Source organism: Heptranchias perlo, chromosome 3, assembly GCF_035084215.1.
Source record: "Heptranchias perlo isolate sHepPer1 chromosome 3, sHepPer1.hap1, whole genome shotgun sequence".
NCBI lineage: Eukaryota > Metazoa > Chordata > Chondrichthyes > Hexanchiformes > Hexanchidae > Heptranchias > Heptranchias perlo.
Window position 1 is genome coordinate 66,936,895 of NC_090327.1, and position 20,306 is coordinate 66,957,200.

Here is a 20,306-nt window from a genome sequence, read left to right on the forward strand (position 1 = left end):
GGTGGCGGAGAGGGCCCAGGGGCTATGTGGCCGGGTCCTGCTCCGACTTCTTGTGTTCTTTAGATTTGTGGTTGGGATCAGATCAGCCATGATCTTATTGAATGGCGGAGCAGGCTCGAGGGGCCGATTGGCCTACTCCTGCTCCAATTTCTTATGTTCTTATGTTCTTATGTATCTAATTGGATATCCAGAGCTTTGTGCACTAGCTTATGGCCACCAGTGGGATTTCTAGTAAGAGGAAGGAGCTGACTGACTATGTGAGGTTGCCTTTTAATGGTCTCATAACTGATGTGAAATTGCACTTTTTTTCCCTCTGGAATTCACCAACATTTTACTCCACATTTGTGGCCTCTGCTGCACCAATAACAAATATGCAATATAACTGAAGCATTAGAAACAGGACTCATTATAAGGGAGATCAGAGCAGCTATTTTTAAGGGAAATACACTAGCTGATTAAATGTCCCCTATGCATTGATTGCTATTTGTTACTGTAAGATGTTATAGTACTCTATTACTAACTTCAGCATAAGCTCAAACTGTTCTCAAATTAAACTGACTGACATTTCCTGATGCAAGGTGTTTTCACTTTGGAAGTGTTATGTTATTTTGTACCAATTATTCTATGGATACATATCATGCACAAGTTCACTAAAATGTACAATATTGGAAATTCCTTAGAGAAAGAAATAGAACAACTGTTTTCAAATAGTTGGAAATCAGATTTGAGAATTTTAATCACTATCTTAATTGTCACAGCAAATTTATCAATTAACGATCAGGATCAATGTTTTACATTGACTGATGAAGACATATTTGATTTTATTACCTGGACTCTGTACTTTTATGCCTTGGGGATTGCATTCTATGATTCCAGCTTTTTCCCATTTTAAAAACTGCAAAGCAATAGCCTGGTTGCATATTTAATTACATCATCAGACCCGATCAACATATTTAAGGAGGGACCCGTTGTCTTCCTGCGGGTGGAATAAAATCGAGACATAGCAGGAAGGTAATGGAATCCGAAGGGGTAAGTGACTAGCGAGGTGGGTGGTGTTAAAATCGGGGCCCTTGTCTTTCACACATACCCTCCCGTGCACTACTTCAATCATTTTGAAGGTGGACTGAAACACTTGGTGAGATGAGGCCAGATACAAATCATTAAGCTGCTTTATTTCACTGACACTCTGGCCCCGATATTTATGGGGAGGGTGTGGGTGAGACCAAAAACAGTTGAATAACCCAACAAGACTGGGGACGCAGAGGTCCTGCCGATTCTTAACGGCTGGACCTCATTAACATTATGTAGTTCTGTCTCCCACCCAGCAGCCGGTGGGCGGGAGAGAACACCAGCGGCAGGAGGTCAGATGGTCCCCGGCAATCGCGGCTGGGGTGTTCGGCAATTGGGGGGAGGGGGGGAAGGGAGGCCTCGGTGGGGGGGGGGTGGAAGGAGGGAGGCCTGCAAATGGGGGAGGGAGGCCTGCTAATGGGGGACAGGGAAAAAGAGGGATGCCTGAAATTTGGCATGGGGGTGGGGGGGAGAGGGAGGCCTGAGATTTAGGGGAGTGAGGGGGGGGGGTAAAAGAGAGTGAGGCCTGCAATTTGGGGGGCAGGGGGAAGAGAGGGAGGCCTGCGATTTGGGGGGGTGGAGGGGGAAAGAGAGGGAGGCCTGCGATTTGGGGGGGAAGAGAGGGAGGCCTGCGATTTTTTTTTGGGGGGGGGAAGAGAGGGAGGCTTGCTAACAGTCAAAGCAAATTTCACTTATTTAGCTCAATGTCTCCTCTCTCCTCAAACATGGGGAAAAAAATGAAACCACATACCCTGTCATGTTCATGGACTGATTTACCTGTTTTTGGCATCATTTTTCTTTCATAATACTGGTAACTATAAAAACTTCCTGCAGCTTTTAGCTTCCAGCTCCAAGCTCTGGGCTGTGTGCCAAGGTATGTTAAAACCTCTCTGCCCACGTTGCCCTTTGTCCCTTTGTGTTGATTTCCTCCCCATAGTGATTTTCCGGTTAGCCTGTTAATAAAACTGCAACCTCTCCTCCTTCCTTGGGGTGTGAATTTTAAAGAGGCCATCTCCTGCTAAGGGGCCTGGAATGAAATAGTTGACCATTATTGTATCAATTTGAAGCAGACGGCAAGCCACAACATTTTACAAACTGAAATTGGATTAGTTTGTCTGATTTTTTTTTTTCAATAGACATCTACAATGCCCGTAGAGAAAGACCCACTGGTCCATCCAGCCTGTCCCACACAGTTGTGATGCCTTATGCACACATACACTCCCCACCCACTTAGAGCCATGTAATCTTTGGGGCAGCCAAAAAAGATTTCTTTTTTAAATCCCCGGCCAATTAGGGGAAACAAAACTGGAAAATTCCTCTCCAACCCCTTTAGGCAATCAAAACTAATCCAGATCACATTGGCACTTATTTATGTTTCAGGATACCTACCTCTTGTATGAGGTGATCTCAGTCCCAGCCAGAAATAGGTCCAGCTCTCGCTTGAAGGAATACAGCAACTCAGCATTCACCGAGTGAGCTGGCAATCTGTTCCACAGATCCATTATTCTCTGGGACAGGAGTATTGCTGTCTATTGATTTTTCACTTGCATGGTGACATTCCCCTTGCACCACATAGCTACTCTGGCTAAATCAGTGGGAAGCCTAGAATTATGATTTTGTAAGTGAATGCCATTCCCGAGGCACCAAGGCAGGGATGAAGAAATCATACTGAGTGCTTTTTCCTTCCCATCTAAATGTTAGGCTTCTCCTTCTAAACATATTTTAAACTCTTCTGAAGTTCAAATAGTTACAATTAAAACTACAATCTGGCTGTATTCTGAATTTGAATACAGCAGCTTGGCTGAAAAATATTCTCAAAAGCACAACTAAAAAAACTCGAGGCCTGAAAATGGATACGTAGGAAGGAGGGGGGTGGTCTGAAAGATCAGTGAGGAAAGAGTAAAAGAAATATGTGTGAGGGATATTTTGTTTGAGTAAAATGATCATATCATCACTGTTTTTCTGGTTATCCTGAACAAGTCATGGGAGTTGGTGTTGTACTTCAAAAACTAGATGAGTTTGGGGGAAATTCATAAGATGAGACACAATTCAGTCTCGTACATCAATGAAAAAATAATACTTTAACCACAATTTGTTTGTACACCCAATGAATGTCAGAGTTTAGAATGCAAGCTGGAAAATGTGACTGATTTTGGTGAAACTGCATAAGAATAGTTGACAATTATTGATGTGGATTGTAAAGTTACCACAAATTGTATTCTGCCTTGGTTACTTAGGATCAAGCTGCATAAGTTGTGATAGTTACACATGCCATGTTGTAGAAGTAAAACTATTCAAGCTTTGGAGCTGAAAGCATTTGGTGTTCAGATGATTACAATTCTTCTTGGGAAGATGAAACAGCTCTCTAAACTTATAATTATTGATTGCACAGTGCAAAAATTCAAAGTGGAGACATTTGTTACCTATGTTCCTTAGTTTGAATGTCCATTGTAGAGTAGATTCATTTTTGATGAGGAATATGAGTTGGAACTATTATAACATGGATAAAAATGTACTATGAAACAATTAAAAGGCCAATTCAAAGCAAGGTAGAAAAAAGACTAACAAGATGATGTACATGGGGAGGGGGGAAATCTGGAGGAGGAGTGATTTTGCAGAAGTAAAATTACCACCCATGTCCTGTTGCTGAGATACCTTGAGCAATAGCATTCCGATTGTTGTACCTTCAAAAGCAACTTTGAAATTGGGGAATTCGGGGATGTAGTATTTGATTAGCAATATTGTTTTTGCATATGATCATTGTGTACATTCTAAAAATGAATGCAAAACTTTGAATTAATGTAACTTGTAAGCCTTTGGTTCCTCATTCATTTCTGGAAAAGAGTCTTTGATACACAGAGGGTGAAATTGATCTTGTGCGGTAGCGCAAAATGGGCGATAATGAGTCAGTAGCTCGTTTTACACTCCACCAGATTTAGTTTTCCATTGAAGTTCCATTACTGCCCAAAACCAATTTCACCCCCAAAGTGTTCATGACCACAACAGGAGTTTCAGTAAATTTAAAAATAAGTCTCTACCCTATAGAATCATTGTTGAATACATAGCAACATAAAATATGCACAGCAGTTAGTTCTGTAGAATTTTACCAATGTATTGTTTTACAGAAAATATGGGATGTATAAAGTCAAAGAACTTCACTGAAGAACCAAAAGAATTGAAGGAAAAACCAGTACGTAAATCTGAACCAACTATTTATGTGAGAGATCCCACATCCAATACAAAAGTGCCAGTAAGTAGTGAAGTGAGAGGAAAACCTCATGGCACAAAGCAAGATACATGCATGACTGGTCTATGTAAAAATCCATTGTCATGATCACATTTCTATGAACTAAAACCTCCTGATTTACTTTATTTACCAATTTTCTTTCCATCAGTTTGGTGGGTCACAAATGACTTGTGCTGTATATCATTTTAAACAAATGAGATGAACGTCACTGAATTAAAACAGTCAATTTAGATATCAAAATACTCGGATCTTCTCCAAGGCTCTCCCCTACCCTAACCCCAAACTTGCATCTTTTTCTATTTCCCATCTATCTCCCTTCATGCCCTCTCCAAGCACATCTCGTCCATAAGACCCTCCTCTTGCTCCTTTGCCCCCATGCTAGCTGATACTATAAATGGTTCCCTCTCCTCGGATTTCAAAACCGCCATCATCATCTCCCTTCTCAAAAAAAAACACCCTCATCCCTTCTGTCTTTGCAAACTACCACTCCATCTCCGACCTCCCTTTCCTCTACAAAGTCTTTGAACATGTTGTTACCTTCTTAATCCGTGCCCATCTTTCCTGCAATTCCATGTTTGAAATTTTCCAATCAGGTCTTCAGCCCTAATCAGAGTCGTAAATGACATCTTCTGTGACTGAACAAGGTGCACTATCCCTACTATTCCTCCTCAATCTTTCTGCAGTCTTTGACATGGTTGACCACACCATCCCCCTCCAGCGCCTCTCCTCCGATGTTTGGCTCAGTGGGAGTGCCCTCATTTGATTCCGCTCTTGCCTATCCAATCATTGCCCTGCACCATTACCTCTGGAGTCCCCCACGGATCCATTCTTGGTGCCCTCTTCTTCATCACTGACATGCTGCCGCTTGGTGACATCATCTGAAGGCATTGGTCAGCTTCCACATGTATATTGGTGACACCCAGCTCCACTACTTCACCACCTGTCTGACTCCTTCACTGCTTCTGTGTTGTCTTGACTGCTTTGCTAACATCTTGGATTGTGGATGAGCCACAATTTCCTCCAGTTCAATATTGGGAAGACAAATGCCATTAGCTTTGGCCCCCGCCACAAACTTTATACCCTCCTTGGCCACTGTCTCAGGTTGAACCAGACTGTTTATAGTCTCAGCATCCTATTCAACCCCAATCTGAGGTTCCAACTCCATAATCCCTCCATTACAAAGACCGCCTACTTCCACTTCCATAACATTGCTCCTCTCTCAACTCATCTTCTGCTGTAAACCTCATCCATGCCTTTTTCACCACCAAACTTGATTATTCCAATGCTCTGCTGGCTAGCCTCTCATCATTGGAAGACTCTGCTGTCTGTATCCTATCCCATACCAACTCCTGCTCACTCATCACCTCTGTCCATGACCTACATTGGCTCATGGTCTCCCAATGCATCAAATTTAAAATTCTCATTCTCATGTTTAAATTGCTTCATAGCCTTGCCCCTCCCTATATCCGTAACCTTCTCCAGCCCTACAACCCCCCCCCCCCCCCCAGACTTTGTTCCTCCAACTCTGGCCTCTTCTGCCTCCCTCCTCCCTTCACCCCACCATTGGCAGCCATGCCTTTAGCCATCTAGGCCCTACACTCTGGAATTTCCTCCCTAAACCTCTCTGCCTCTCCACCTCACACCCCTTTGATGAATTTTTTTTTTGTCAAACCTCGTATTATCTTTCTTTTGTCCAGCATCCATTTTTGCCTGATTACACTTCTGTGAAGCACCTTGGCATGTTTTACTACATTAAAGGTGCAATATAAATGCAAGTTGTTGTTATATGGACTGCAGAATATGAAAGTTGGTGAGAAAAACTGACTTGTAGCATGTTATCCTCTCTTTTTTTCTCTTTACTATTTGCCCATTCTCTCCAGCTTTAAGTTCTACCATAAGAACATATGAAATAGGAACAGGAGTAGGCCATTCAGCCCCTCGAGCCTGCTGCACCATTCAATAAGATCATGGCTGATCTTCAACCTCAACTCCACTTTCCTGCCCAATCCCCATATCCCTTAATTCCCTTAGTATCCAAAAATCTATCGATCTCAGTCTTGAATATACTCAATGAGCATCCACAGCCCTCTTGGGTAAAGAATTCCAAAGATTCACAACCCTCCTGAATGAAGAAAATTTTCCTCATCTCAATCCTAAATGTCCGACCCCTTATCCTGAGACTATGGGAGTTAAATTGGGTAGGACTAAAACTGGGCGCGGGTATCGCGATCCGCAATTAACCGGCACCCAGTGCTTCCTTCGCAAGCAGAATGAGAGATTCATCCGGCCTCAGTATTTACTAGAAGCAGCGTTCCAAATCAACGTTGATACAAGGATTCAAGGACATTTGCACTTTTCACCAGCAGAGGGAGCCCCAATCTCTTAAGGGCAACCTGTCTATCTGACAGCCAGCCAAAATCTCTTAAAGGTAGCCGGTACCTGTTTGCTAAAAATAAGTCTGCTGTCCGCACATAATCTGAACGGAGATCAGACATCACTCATGTAAAACACAGGTGCAGGTCGTGTCTTACAAACTGTTATGCTAAAACCTTGAATAAAGGTTCCGCACCACTAATCCCACATCCTCCAATCTGCTTGCAGGACCTCACCAATCTGCCGGTCCGAGTTGGTGCTAGGCCTGCGAGAGTGCGTGCACCAAGGTTCTCTGCTGATGCACTAGAGGCCTTGGTGCAAGAGTTGGACAGAAGGAGGGGTACCCTATATCCGCGGGGGGGGGAAAGAGAGGAGGGCAAGAGGCCCTCCAGACATATACTCAAACGATTGTGGCAGGCAGTAGGTGACGCGGTCAATGACAGGCACATTGCACCGTGAACATGGATGCAGTGCAGGAAGAAGTTCAATGCTTTGACACGAGTGGTCAAGGTGAGTGAGGTCAAGTGGCATCTCCTACCAATTGCACCACTAGCTGCATCCACTGCTTCACACACTACACCCCCCCCATCACCCACCGACCAACAAACTCTTTCAACCAGTACTCAACTCTTCCAATCAGATGCTTCCTCTCACCCTCACATGTTACCACTGTTGCAAGCCGCACACCCACAACTCACAGGCCACACACACTGGCAGCTATTCAACCATGATAGGCACATCATCCAGACACACATCCTGCTTTCTTGCAGGAGAAGGTGGTGCATAACAGGAGGCTCCAAGTGGCAGTGGCATTTCACCCGTTGAACCTGTTCTGCCATTCAATGAGATCATGGTTGATCTGTGACTTAACTCCATATACCCACCTTAACCCCATATCCCTTGGTTCACAGAAATCTATCAATCTCCGATTGAAAATTAACAAGTGAGCTAGCATCCACTGCCATCTGCAGAAGAACGTTCCAAACGTCTCCCACCCTTTGCGTGCAGAACCGTTTCCTAACTTCACTTCTGCACGATCTGGCTCTAAATGTTAGGCTATGTCCCACGTCCTAGTATTGAAGTGTAGGAGACCTCCAAAAACAGTTACAAATGCATCAGCAGTCAGAAGCAATAATCCATCAGCTAACCTGTAAATCCTGCATGGCCCCTATAAATAGCGCTGGTGGGGGGTCCTCCAGGCACTCTAAGACAGGTTCAGATGGTCGTGGTTAAGACAATGCGTTGAGTAGAGCATTAAGTCCCAAAATAGTGCCTATCACTTTAAATCAGTGTTACACACTGATCAAATGCATATTCTTCCTACTTTACAGGCTGCCGGCATTCGTTATTTGTGTGTGCGCTAAACCCTTTACCAAGATGGCGTCTGGTGCACGTCATGCTAGAAGCATACATGGGCATCTAAGGCGCCATCTAAGGCGCCATCTTGGATGTTCAGGAGGCTGTGTAGTGCCGAAACAAGGGGCGCTAGACTGCCCAATTTCTAGCCCTTAGACCATTTAGTTCTAAACTCTCCAGCCAGGGGAAACAGCCTCTCAGCATCTAACCTGTCAAGCCCTCTAACAATTTTATACATTTCAATGAGATCACCTCTCATTCTTCTAAACTCTAGAGAGTATAGGCCCATTCTACTCAATCTCTCCTCATAGGACAACCCTCTCATCCCAGGAATCAATCAAGTGAACCTTTGTTGCACCGCCTCTAAGGCAATTATATCCTCCTTAGGAAAGGAGACCAAATCTGCACACAGTACTCCAGGTGTGGTCTCACCAAAGCCCTGTACAATTGTAGCAAGACTTCCTTACTCTTGTACTCCAACCCCTTACACTAAAGGCCAACATACCATTTGCCTTCCTAATTGCTTGCTGTACCACATGTTGACTTCCTGTGTTTCATGTATAAGGACACCCAAATCTCTCTAAACACCAACATTTGATAGTTTCTCACAATTTAAAAATATTCTGTTTTTCTATTCTTCCTACCAAAATGAATAACCTCACATTTTCCCACATTATACTCCATCTGCCACCTTGCCCACTCAACCTGTCTATATCCCTTTGCAGACTCTTGTGTCCCCCTCACAGATTACTTTCCCACCTAGCTTTGTATTATCAGCAAACATGGATACATTACACTCGGTCCCTTCATCTAAGTCATTAATATAGATTGTAAATAGCTGAGGCACAAGCACTGATCCTTACGCTACCCCACTAGTTAGAACCTGCCAACCTGAAAAGACCCATTTATTCCTACTCTGTTTTCTGTCCGTTAGCCAATCCTCAATCCATGCTAATGTTATCCCCAACCCCATGAGCGCTTATCTTGTGTAACAACCTTTTGTGTGGTACCTTTTATCGAATGCCTTTTGAAAATCCAAATATACCACATCCACTGGTTCCCCTTTATTGACCCTGCTAGTTACATCCTCAAAACTGTAATAGATTTGTCAAACACCATTTCCCTTTCATATACCATGTTGATTCTGCCTAACCATATTATGATTTTCTGAATGCCCTGTTATTACTTCCTTAGTAATGGATGCCAGCATTTTCCCGATGACTGATATCAGGCTAACTGGCCTGTAGTTCCTTGTTTTCTCTTTCCCTCCTTCTTTAGCTGGCTCATCCATCCTTTAGTTCTAGCAGTAAAACAGTAAATGCAGTAGGAGCCTCTTGTAGTCTTTAGCATTCACACTGTTCATTCAATTAATTGGCAGCAGAGATAATTTTAAACTAATTCCTGATTTTAGTTTAGGGAGAAAAAAAACTGCACTTTCATATTTATTCTCATAATTTTAAAAGTTCAACATGCCTTTCATTTTCAGCCTTCCAATGTAAGTGATTTGTGCTCTCCATAACACAATGACTTTTTTAGGAACAGGGGTAGGCCATTCAGTCCCTCTAGCCTGCTCCACCATTCAATTAGATCATGGCTTATCTGCACCTCAACTCCATTTACCCGCCTTAGCTTCATATCCCAAGTTCCCCTTATCTAACAAAAGTCTATCGATCTCAGTTTTGAAGACTCCAATTGTCCCAGCATCCACAACCTTTTGGAGAAGAGAATTCCAGATTTCTACTACCCTTTGTCTGGGAAAAAATGCTTCCTGATTTCCCTCCTAAATGGCCTGGCTCTAATTATAAGATTATGTCCCCTTGTTCTTGATTCCCCCACCAGAGGAAATAGTTTCTCTGTATCTACCCTATCGAATCATTTTAACATTTAAAACACCTCGATTAGATCACCCCTCAATCTTCTATCCTCAAGGGAATACAAGCTAAGTTTATGTAACCTGTCCTTATAATGTAACCCCTCTAAGCCTCAGTATAACACTCTGATGAATCTGTGCTGCACCTCCTCCGAAGCCAATATATCCTACCTGAGGTGCCGTGCCCAAATTGAATGCAGTACACCAGAAGGGGTCTGACCAAGGCTCGATACAACTGACGCATCACTTCCTCCCCTTTGTAATCCAGCCCTCTTGAGATAAATGGCAATGTGGTGACCAAAACTGAATAGAACTAATGTAATGCAATGGCCATCATAGTTTCTTGGACTTGTACTTGCTGCTTTGGTTATACCCCTAAAACTATATTTAGTAACAGCTTTTCACACTAAAGACTTGTTTTGCCCAGAAAAAGGTTTTGATACCATATCTCTTTCTGAAAGCTTATTCCTTTGTGTCTTTTCAACTAATATTTAACAATGTTTTGCTTTACTTTACATTTCTAAACATTAAACATTTATGTGCTAAGGAGAGTAAAGCCTTATCATATAATTTGTTTTAATTCAGAGATTTCTAGTGATGAGCTGATATTGTTGCAGTGGAATGATTACAGCACCAGTTCATCCACATTAACCATGGAACTTGATCAGTGACCCATAGTAAGCTATACTTAGGGGGGAAAAAATATTTTTTCCTTCAATTGTCTGCACTTCTGTTAAATTTAATATATTCTCCTGGTCTGCTGGGGAACTTGCATGAGAAGCTTTTATCAGATCTCTGGTTGCAATTAACACACAACTGTTGGAAGGTTCTTGGGTGGGGAAGCAAATTAATCAAGCTATGTAGTAAGAATTATTTTTTCTGAGTAACAGAATTAATGCATTTACATTTAAGAGGTATTTAAAAGCATATTCTCGTGTTCTTTCAATGCATCTATGATGCCTCACTTCCAACATTTGACATGAATAAAACGATTTGGCTTGTGCAGCTGCGGTGCAATGTCCTTTTAATATTTCCTTTTTAATTTTAAGTAGAGCTTGTGGGTAGATAGTTCATGATTGCATCTGTACGTAAACAAATAAACCTAATGAACATTGAATTGCTTTGTATGTTGATATCAGAGATAATCCAATGCTCATTGGATTGAGTAGGCAATAAACTAATGAGCTACATTAAATATTTTTACATTTTGGATTTACAATATTGGAGTTTCTGAATAAATATCTTGTTTCAGAATTCAAAGAAGGATTCTCATCTTTTACCTGGCCAAAAGTTTCAGAAATTTGAAGGTAAATTAATAAGAAGCTTTGTACAGGCATGGAATTTTTCTTTCTATTTTGATTTGCAATCAAATTAATATCATACCTTTCTATATGCACGTGACAGAGACAGATGGCAAAGTAGTTATTGCCTTGTACCCATATGATGGAAACCATACGGATGACCTGAGCTTCAAGAAAGGAGAAAAGCTAAAAGTGCTTGAAGAGTAAGTACTAAGCATTTCTCTTGCACACACATATACTCATTAAGAAAATATGCGTACCACTGGCATTAAGCTGTTGGTTGTTTATTCTTCAATGAAGTTATTGTTTTGCTTTTGCATATCATGCCTACCTATATCAGCTGGTAGTAGGCAGGTTTCAGAAATACTTCTGCCATTGTGGGCAAAAATGCCTGTGCTCTAGTTGCACAAGTTGCAAACATAAGTCATTTCCCATAGTCATGTGATCAATCCTTTCCAAGGAAAGGGCACCATGGGAGAAGAGTGAGGCAGTCCTTACATTTTAATTAACTTGTAGTGACAACACCACAGCCATCACATTGATGTGGTTCCTGCCATCCAAAGTGGTGAGCACTTAAAAGGTTCAAGTCATCTGGGAATCCGTTCTACACATTCTGAAGTTGAACCAAAAAGTTTATAACCCAAGGCCATTTGGCCTAGCATAACTGTGCCGATTCTTTGCTAAAACAATCCAAAACTCATCCCACTGCCCTGCTCTCTTCCCCATAACATTGTGACTTCCTCTGCTTCAAATATTTATTCACTATTCTCTTAAAAGATGTAGTAATCTCTGCTTCGACCACTCCCTGTAGCAAAACATTCCATGTTCCAACAAGCCTCTATATAAAGAAATTTCTTCTAACATCTCACCTCACTCTCTTAATGACCATTTTAAATTGCCCTGCAAATTTTTCCTTGGTCATAGCTGCAGAAAAGGCTGGCTCTACCCCTCCCTATAGAATCCTCCACTACTGCCACACTCCTATTCTTGTAGTGTACTTGCCTCTCACCCCCTTGGACAGATCCATGCTCCATGGTGCCACAATGTTGCCCAGGGGCCACCCTCATCTGAGTTGCTGTCACCGTCCATCTCCAATTTCTCCAACACTGAGGCCCTGATTTTAACTGGGGGTGCGAGCTCACATCATGGCGCCACGAGATCCTGGATCTGGTTTGCATGTACGAGCTCAGGCTCCTGCACAAACCTGGTGGGAATCAATAGGTGACCGGGTGAGAGCAGGATTTCAAATCTGATGAAAAGGTCCCTAGGACTAAAGTAAGTGGTTAACGGATGGTTGGGGGAGTGGAGAGGGAAGCCTGGGGCAGGGGAAGCCCAAGCTTTCCTTGTGAGGCCCAGAGGAGTACTCCTGCTCCTCTTGGCCCACAAGGAAACCATCAAAATATTAACAAAACTTACCTTCCCGGGCCTCTTATGACCCCGCTCCTGCTTGCTGCCAGCTTTCTCTGGTGAGTCCAGCACTCAGTGTGGCATACAAAACCTTGGGTTAAAATCACTTTGGGTATGTAATTGCATCATAGAACCCCGACCTTCACATATTTATGAGGACCTCGCCTGCCTGCAGCAAGCATTTCCGATGCATCCCGAGATCTGGGAGTTAAAAATGGCAGTGAGGGCAGCAGAGCAAACTGAGAGATGCGTACTCTGTTCCTATTTTAACCCCCTGCCCACCCTGTTCTCGTTGGGTTTATCAGGGGTTAAAATCAGGGCTCAAGTGTACATTGGACAGTTCCCTCCACCTGTGAGTCCTGGCTCCCATTGCTGCCCCTGCCGATGGTCACCCCATGTCTCTGTCTCTATCTCTAAATTAGCCCTGCATCCTGAATTGTCCAGCACTGGCTTTTGGGTGACCACATTCTGAACAGTACATTCCAGAAACCCCTCACCTTCCCTGATGCAGCAATACTCCACAGCTAAAATACACAGATCATTTGGTCCAGAAACTCAATTTTCTAGCACTGGATTGACTAAGGATCCATGATGGCCGATCTATCCCACTCCACACACACATCGAGGGTTCCCTCCATTGCTATCCCTTTGTGTCTAACATGAAAATGTAGATAATGTTAGCTTGGGTGGGGTTGGGGAGTTCTTTTCTGATGGCACACTCTTCTGGCCTTTTGCACTCTACTGGCCTCTAGTAACAGGAAATTGAGCCTTCTGTACTATCTTCATTCATACAATAGTGCAATTGACAGAGAACAGCCAATCACACCTCATTTGTAACCAATTCATTATCTATTATTTCCTGAAACCAGTTCACCGTTAAGGCATCTAATAAACAACTCTAATTAAATGGCTGAGTATTGAATGAAATAAATTTAAACTGAAGATACAGTATAAATAAAAATGTCAAGACTTGTGCCCCACTCACACTCTCTCCATTGGTCTTTCACCGTTTCATTTAAAGATGTCCGGCACCTATACTTGCAACGTTCATGCTTTCAAAATAAGCAGTAATGAGTCAAACTCAGTAATTCCTTTCTGATTTGACTTGACCTTTCACAGATTGACATTGCATTGTCACTGACTGATGCACACTTTATCAACCCTGTATTATCCTTACCACTACCTAGATCTGGATTTGTGAGTTATGTAGCTCACTAACCCTTAGTGCTTTTATTTTTCAGTAAAGTCCCAGGAAGCTGTGGAAGCTACATCGTTGAATAAATTTAAAACAGAAATAGACAGTTTCCTAGAAGTAAAGGGAATTAGGGGTTACGGGGAGTGGGCAGGAAATTGGACATGAATTTAGATTTGCGGTTAGGATCAGATCAGCCATGATCTTATTGAATGGCGGAGCAGGCTCGAGGGGCCGATTGGCCTACTCCTGCTCCTATTTCTTATGTTCTTATAAAGTCCTGTTGTGTGTCCTCCATACCACCTATAATATCACAATAGCCTGAACAAACTGCCATACAATTTGTGAGTGCTGCATTTAATCAGGAAAGATGTGCATCTTTTGTACATGATGTCAGAAAATGGTTGAATAATTGGATTTTAAAGTTTGATACCACTCAGTATTTTTCTGTGTACTTTTCATTTAGCAGAATCTCACTAACGCTGTTTGTGTAAATGGAGAAATATTACCCGATTTGAAGTTTTTTGTGGAAAGCCCAGGGAATTGCCACTTTATTTTCATTGTCGTATGGATACCATGCAGGGGGGCGAGTACTGTCCTCAAGCTCAGGTGTTGGGGAAGGAGAACAAAAGTTGTTACAGGAACGTGTTACTTTTTTTCTCACTCAATTTTAAGGAATGCCTTGACCTCTGAACCATGCCTGAGCAAAGCCTTGCCAATTAATCAACTATGTCTACTATAAATGATACCTCATCAGTTATACCTCAATATTTTCACTTACTTTAAAGTACTTGCATGATTTACTTTTCTCTACAGTGGTAGAACTTTGTATTAATAGAACCTTAGTAGCTTTCCAGTTATTTAATCGTGCTTCTGGTATAACTCTCCTAATAACTCAGCTCGTTGAGCTATATGCACCAGAAAGCTCCCAGGTTTGATCCCCAGTATCAGACTCTCCTCGGTCAAATGCAGAGGTGATGTTCCCAATACTTTGTCCTAGATTCAGAAGAGCATTTCACATCTGTCATTTCCCCCACCACTCCAGACAGACAGACGATAATTTTGTCTTATCAGTCTGGACTGTACAATAACTATTTAAACAATCTTGTCCTATTGCTTGAGAGGAAATGACACTCTTCACTGTACAAGGCCATTTATTCTCTGACACACTAAACTAATTCTGCCACATTAGCTTGAAAGCAGACTGGAAACACACATTGGAGCACGTTGACTTAGCCGTATGAAGCCATTGTCCAGCAGGTAGATTTTCAACTTTCCACCAGGGCATAAAACTGGCGTGGCAGATCAACATGTTTTTTTTTAAATCTGATTTTCATTTCCATTGAAAATCTATCCCGATGTGTTTTGGTGCCATAACATGTATGCATTGCTGGGAAGGAAGAAGAGAAAAGTTTCAACCTCAACTGTTTTTAAGAATGAGAGCGTGACTAAAATTGGGTTTGCTACTTCCCTCTCTGCCTTTCAAAAGCCTATCATTTCAACCACACTTTTTTTGTCACCCCTCCTAGCAAATGGTCTGTGCTTTCCTATGTGATGTGCCTTGGGACATTTTATTATGCTAAAGGTACTATACAAACTGTAGGTTTCCATTTTAGGTACAGAATTTTCACATGTAGTTCTTAGTTCATTCAGTTGCTTCACTCGTTCCAGTGCCGAAATGTGTTTATAGACAATTATTCTTGTTTCCTGAGATGTCAGAAACTTCCTGACTAACAATGTCGTTTATTTGGACACCAGCTGACTTTGACAGAGGTCTGTGTATGATGAGGATTTGATCTGCTAGCCATATGAATTCTGTGCCGAATCATGCCCTTTTCTAGGCAGTATAAACTTATTCCTATTACAAGGAATGCTCCTTCCTCACTTTATAAATCTATCAACAATTTGGACTATCAATTTACAAAATACAGCAAAGCTAACAAACCAAGCAGGGCTTTATCCGGAATTACTTCAAATAAATTTCCAGGAAAAAAATAAAATTAACTTTTTCATTCTTTATTCAAGACAAGAGTCAAATGTCTGCTTGTTTGAAATGTAAGCTGCATAATGGAGCATGGATATCAATTGGAAACCAGACATTAGAGTTTACAGCATTCCTCCAGAAATAGATATCCAGAATATTTCCTGATTGATGTGAAGGCAAGAGATGGGGCTTATCAGCTTGCATTTTATTTCGATGCGCCACTGGAGCTCTGTTCCAATAATATGTCTAGAACTTCAGTTTTCTTTAATGATTTTAAATGGCTGTGTAAATGAAATTTAGCTACAATGTACTTCAACACTGAAGTGCGTGACATCTTATATTGCTGTCACTCATGCTTTCATTCCAACAAACTGCAAATAACTGCTTTTTCAAAGCAAAAGATTTTCATGAGGAGTGCTAGAGAGATGCAAACGCACAGGCATATGTTTCCTGATGTTAGTATCTATGGTAACAAATTCATGTTAAATAGGTCACCATCAGTTGTCTAATGCAGTGGTTAGTCTAGGAAAACTGTAGTCTGGATTTTCTACCCATGGACTATGAATGAATTGTTTATCTCTTAAAATTATGCTGTTTTAATGTAATACTTTTCTTCCAGGCATGGTGAATGGTGGAAAGCCAAGTCTCTAGTAACTAGGAAAGAGGGATTTGTTCCTAGCAATTATGTGGCAAAAATCAACACATTGGAAACAGAAGAGTATGTTGCTACTACTTTTATACTTAATAGAAGTACAATTTGTTTTTTGCTTCATATTGCATGCAAATTAAAATCTCCAACTTTTATGTTATTTTTGAGGTGGTTCTTTAAAGATATCAGCCGCAAAGATTCAGAGAGACTTCTTTTAACGTCTGGAAATAAATCTGGTGCTTTCCTTATTAGGGAAAGTGAAACCTCAAAAGGTATGACTTTTTAAACTGCTATCTTCATAACTTAAGTTTTACATTCTATGAAGGAATATTATATGTGACTGCAATCTGACTGTACAGTCCTGTTCTGGATTATCGCATTATGACTGATTAGTTAGATGTGTGCTGTTTTGGGTAAATCCTCAGATACCAATCCCAATCTATGGTGTCATATGCTTCCCAAATTTCCATTTTAAACAACAATCTACTCTTTGTTCTAAGCCCAAAACAAGCTACATATTACCAGGAAATTGAGCATTGTGCTGAGCAAATCACTATCTTGATAGCGAATTATAGTTTTGAGCTATTGCTCATACAAAGGAGAAAATAGAAGAAAGAAAAATTATTGAAATAGCAAAATGCCTTTTTATAAGGATTGAATATTTTTTGATGAATTTTATTTTTGAGAGGGGGGATTCTGGAATGCTGAGGAAAAGAAATCTCTTCATTTTAGGCACTTAAGGTCATCATTAAACAATTCCAGGTTAGGGGGTTAAGAGCATCTGTATCTGCTCTACTCCCAACAATGTGCCTTAATTCCATTCTCCAAGCATTCCTCCATTGTGCTGAAATTTTGCACTTTCCACTGCCTCTGTTCATGTAGCCTCTGTGATTTGGTCAATTTAGTGCCAGTCAACACTAAATTATGGGTAGTTAAGATAGATTTTAAGATAGATACCAGAATGTAAAAATTCAAGGAAACACATTTTTCTTTTGACTGTATTTGAAAAACTATGTTCTATTACTTAGAGCCCAGTTTTAAACCCCCCTGAATTTTGGTTACTTTTCTTTTCTCAGGTAGTTATTCGCTGTCGATGAGAGATTTTGATCCTCAGATGGGTGATGTAGTTAAACATTACAAGATTCGATGCTTGGACAGTGGAGGGTTTTATATCTCTCCTAGGATTACATTTGTTGACCTAAGTGACCTAATTAAACATTATCAAAGTAAGTGCCTTTATTTTGTACAATGTATCTGAAATGTGTGGGCATCACAACCAAATATAATAACTGGAACATTTATTTTTACTAAACAAAAATCCAAATTCATTCATTAATTTGCTAATATAATGATTTTTATTTGAATTGAACCCTATACACTTTAGTTTTAATTAGTCCAAAATAATCTTGGCTTGAATTCAATGAGTAAGCCAGCTATTTTTCTCATGCAATAACTTTTATGTTTTTTTCAAGTGTGCAATCCATGATTCACAAACTCCTAGTAGCCTTGGCCTGCCAAATACTGATCTACCATGCTTTAAACATTAGAAGCCCAACTGGCAAGTTTTTTTGTCTTGTGAACGTAATGGGCTGGCTTAAGATCAGGGGATGTGGCCACAGAATTCTACCAAATTTAATGATTGATTAAAATTAGATCGGGGCTGCCATCTTCTCTGCATTTACAAGACCTGGGCATATGTTGCAGAAGCTCTGCTGATATTCTTCATCTTTCTCCCACCTCAGCCCTCCCCCCACCCTCTGCCCACATGTAAATAGAAAAAAGAACAGAAGAGTTAGAGATTCTGGAGTTGAATGTCATTTTTCTGTGCCTGATCTTCAAATGTTGAGGAGATGACGGGGGTTAAATTGGATAGGGCCAGAAACTGGGCGCGGATATCATGATCTGCGATTAACCTGTGCCCAGTGCGTCCTTCGAAAGCAGGACAAGACATTCGTCCGGCCTCAGTACTTACCTGAAAGCAGCTGAAAGGTAGCCAGTACATGTTATTTGCTAAAAATAACAGGAGATCAGACATCGCACACATAAAAAAACAGATGCTGGTCCTGTCCCTATGTTTACAAACTGATGAGTTATGTTAAAACATTGAATAAAGGTTCCACACCACTAAATCCCACATCCTCCAATCTGCATGCCAGACCTCACCAACCTGCCGATCTGAGTTGGTACCAGGCCAGCGAGAGAGTGTGCACCAAGGTTCTCTGGTGATGCATTAGAGACCTTTGTGCAGGAGATGGAGAGATGGAGGGGTCATCCTATATCCGGGGTGGGGGTGCCGCCAAGAGGTCCTCCAGATAAATGCTCAAAAGGCAGTGGGAGGCAGTAGGGGACGCAGTCAATGCCAAGCGCACAGCACCACAAACATGCGTGCAGTGCAGGAAGAAGTTCATTGCTTTGACATGAGTGGTCAAGGTGAGTAAGGTCAACTGTCAAGTGGTGTCTCCTACCAACTGCACTCCTAGTACTGCTCCATGCACGAACCCCACCCCCCCATCATACCAACAAACTCTTTCCATCAGTACTCAACTCTTCCAATCAGATTCTTCCTCTCACCCTCACACATTACCACTGTTGCAAGCCGCCAACCCACAACTCACAGGCCACATACACTGGCAGCTATTCAACCATGACGGGCACATCACCCAGACACACATCCCGCTTTCTTGCAGGAGAAGGTGGCGCATAACAGGAGGCAGCAAGTGGCAGTGAAATTTAGCCCCTCAATCCTGTTCCGCCATTCACTGAGATCGTGGTGGACCTGTGACCTAACTCCATCTACCTGCCTTAGCCACATATTTCTTAATACCCTTGGTTCACAGAAATCTATCAATCTCCAATTTAAAATTCAGAATTGAGCTAGCATCAACTGCCGTCTGCAGAAGAGCATTTGAAACTTCTCCCACCTTTTGCTTGTAGAAGCATTTCCTAACTTCACTCCTGCAAGTCCTGGCTCTAAATATTAGGTTATGTCCCCATGTCCTAGTATTGAAGTATAGGAGACCTCCAAATGCATCAGCAGCCAGAAGCAATAATCCAGCAACTAACCTGTAAATCCTACATGATCCCTTTTTTAAATAGCACTAGTGGGGAGTCCTCCAGGCACTCTAAGACATGTTTAGATGCTTGTGCTCCACTCAACGCATTAAGTCCCAAAATAGTGTCTATCACTTTAAATCAACGTTGCACACTAATCAAACGCATATTCGCCCTTTACATGCTGCCGGCATTCGTTATTTGCGCATGCAATAAACCCTTTACCAAGATGGCATCCGGCGCACCTGCATGCGCATCCAAGACGCCACCTTGGATTTTTGGGAGGCCGCGTAGCACCAAAACAACAGGTGCTAGACGGCCCAATTTCTAGCCGGACAACTCTGAACAGGAGTAAGTATTAAAAATGTACTTGCTTTGACACACAGTCACTTTTTAAGTTAGTAACTGGCACATTTTTCAGCTGAAATACCTGATGTTGTTAATGGGCCTGCTTGTACAGTAATCATTTGAACAACAAAGTTAATAGAATGCTGAATTACATAGCCAAAATAGGACAATACGAGTCAGAGGATGTAGTGATCAAACTGCACAATGCTCTGGTCAGATCACATCTTGAGTATTACTTTGGAGTTGTTTGTGCTTTTTTCTAGGGTTTCCACAAGCTGGCAACCCCCTCATGGAAATTTACCCCCTCCATATACTAAAGTCACAAGTCCAGGTTTAGAGCATTTGAAAGGAATGTTTAGAGTATAAATACCTTAAACGAAAATAGTTCCAGCAATCAGTTTGTAGTGTGCTTTCCTTTCCATCATACATTGCACAAGTTTTGCATGAAAACCTTGAGGTT

The 20,306-nt window shown here is 41.6% G+C and overlaps 1 protein-coding gene across 2 annotated transcripts in view; it reads left to right on the forward strand.

Annotated features, from left to right (window-relative positions):
* lyn (LYN proto-oncogene, Src family tyrosine kinase) overlaps positions 1-20,306 on the forward strand; it is a 125,516-nt gene that overhangs the window by 22,250 nt on the left and 82,960 nt on the right. Inside the window, exons 2-7 of one of the 2 annotated variants that reach the window (XM_067980055.1) lie at positions 4,194-4,318; positions 11,167-11,221; positions 11,319-11,418; positions 16,418-16,516; positions 16,616-16,719; positions 17,524-17,673. In XM_067980055.1, the coding sequence (XP_067836156.1) occupies positions 4,199-4,318; positions 11,167-11,221; positions 11,319-11,418; positions 16,418-16,516; positions 16,616-16,719; positions 17,524-17,673 (628 nt within the window). In that variant the 5' untranslated portion in view covers positions 4,194-4,198. The remainder of the gene's footprint in view (positions 1-4,193; positions 4,319-11,166; positions 11,222-11,318; positions 11,419-16,417; positions 16,517-16,615; positions 16,720-17,523; positions 17,674-20,306) is intronic. The other variant, XM_067980061.1, reaches the window with a different exon arrangement.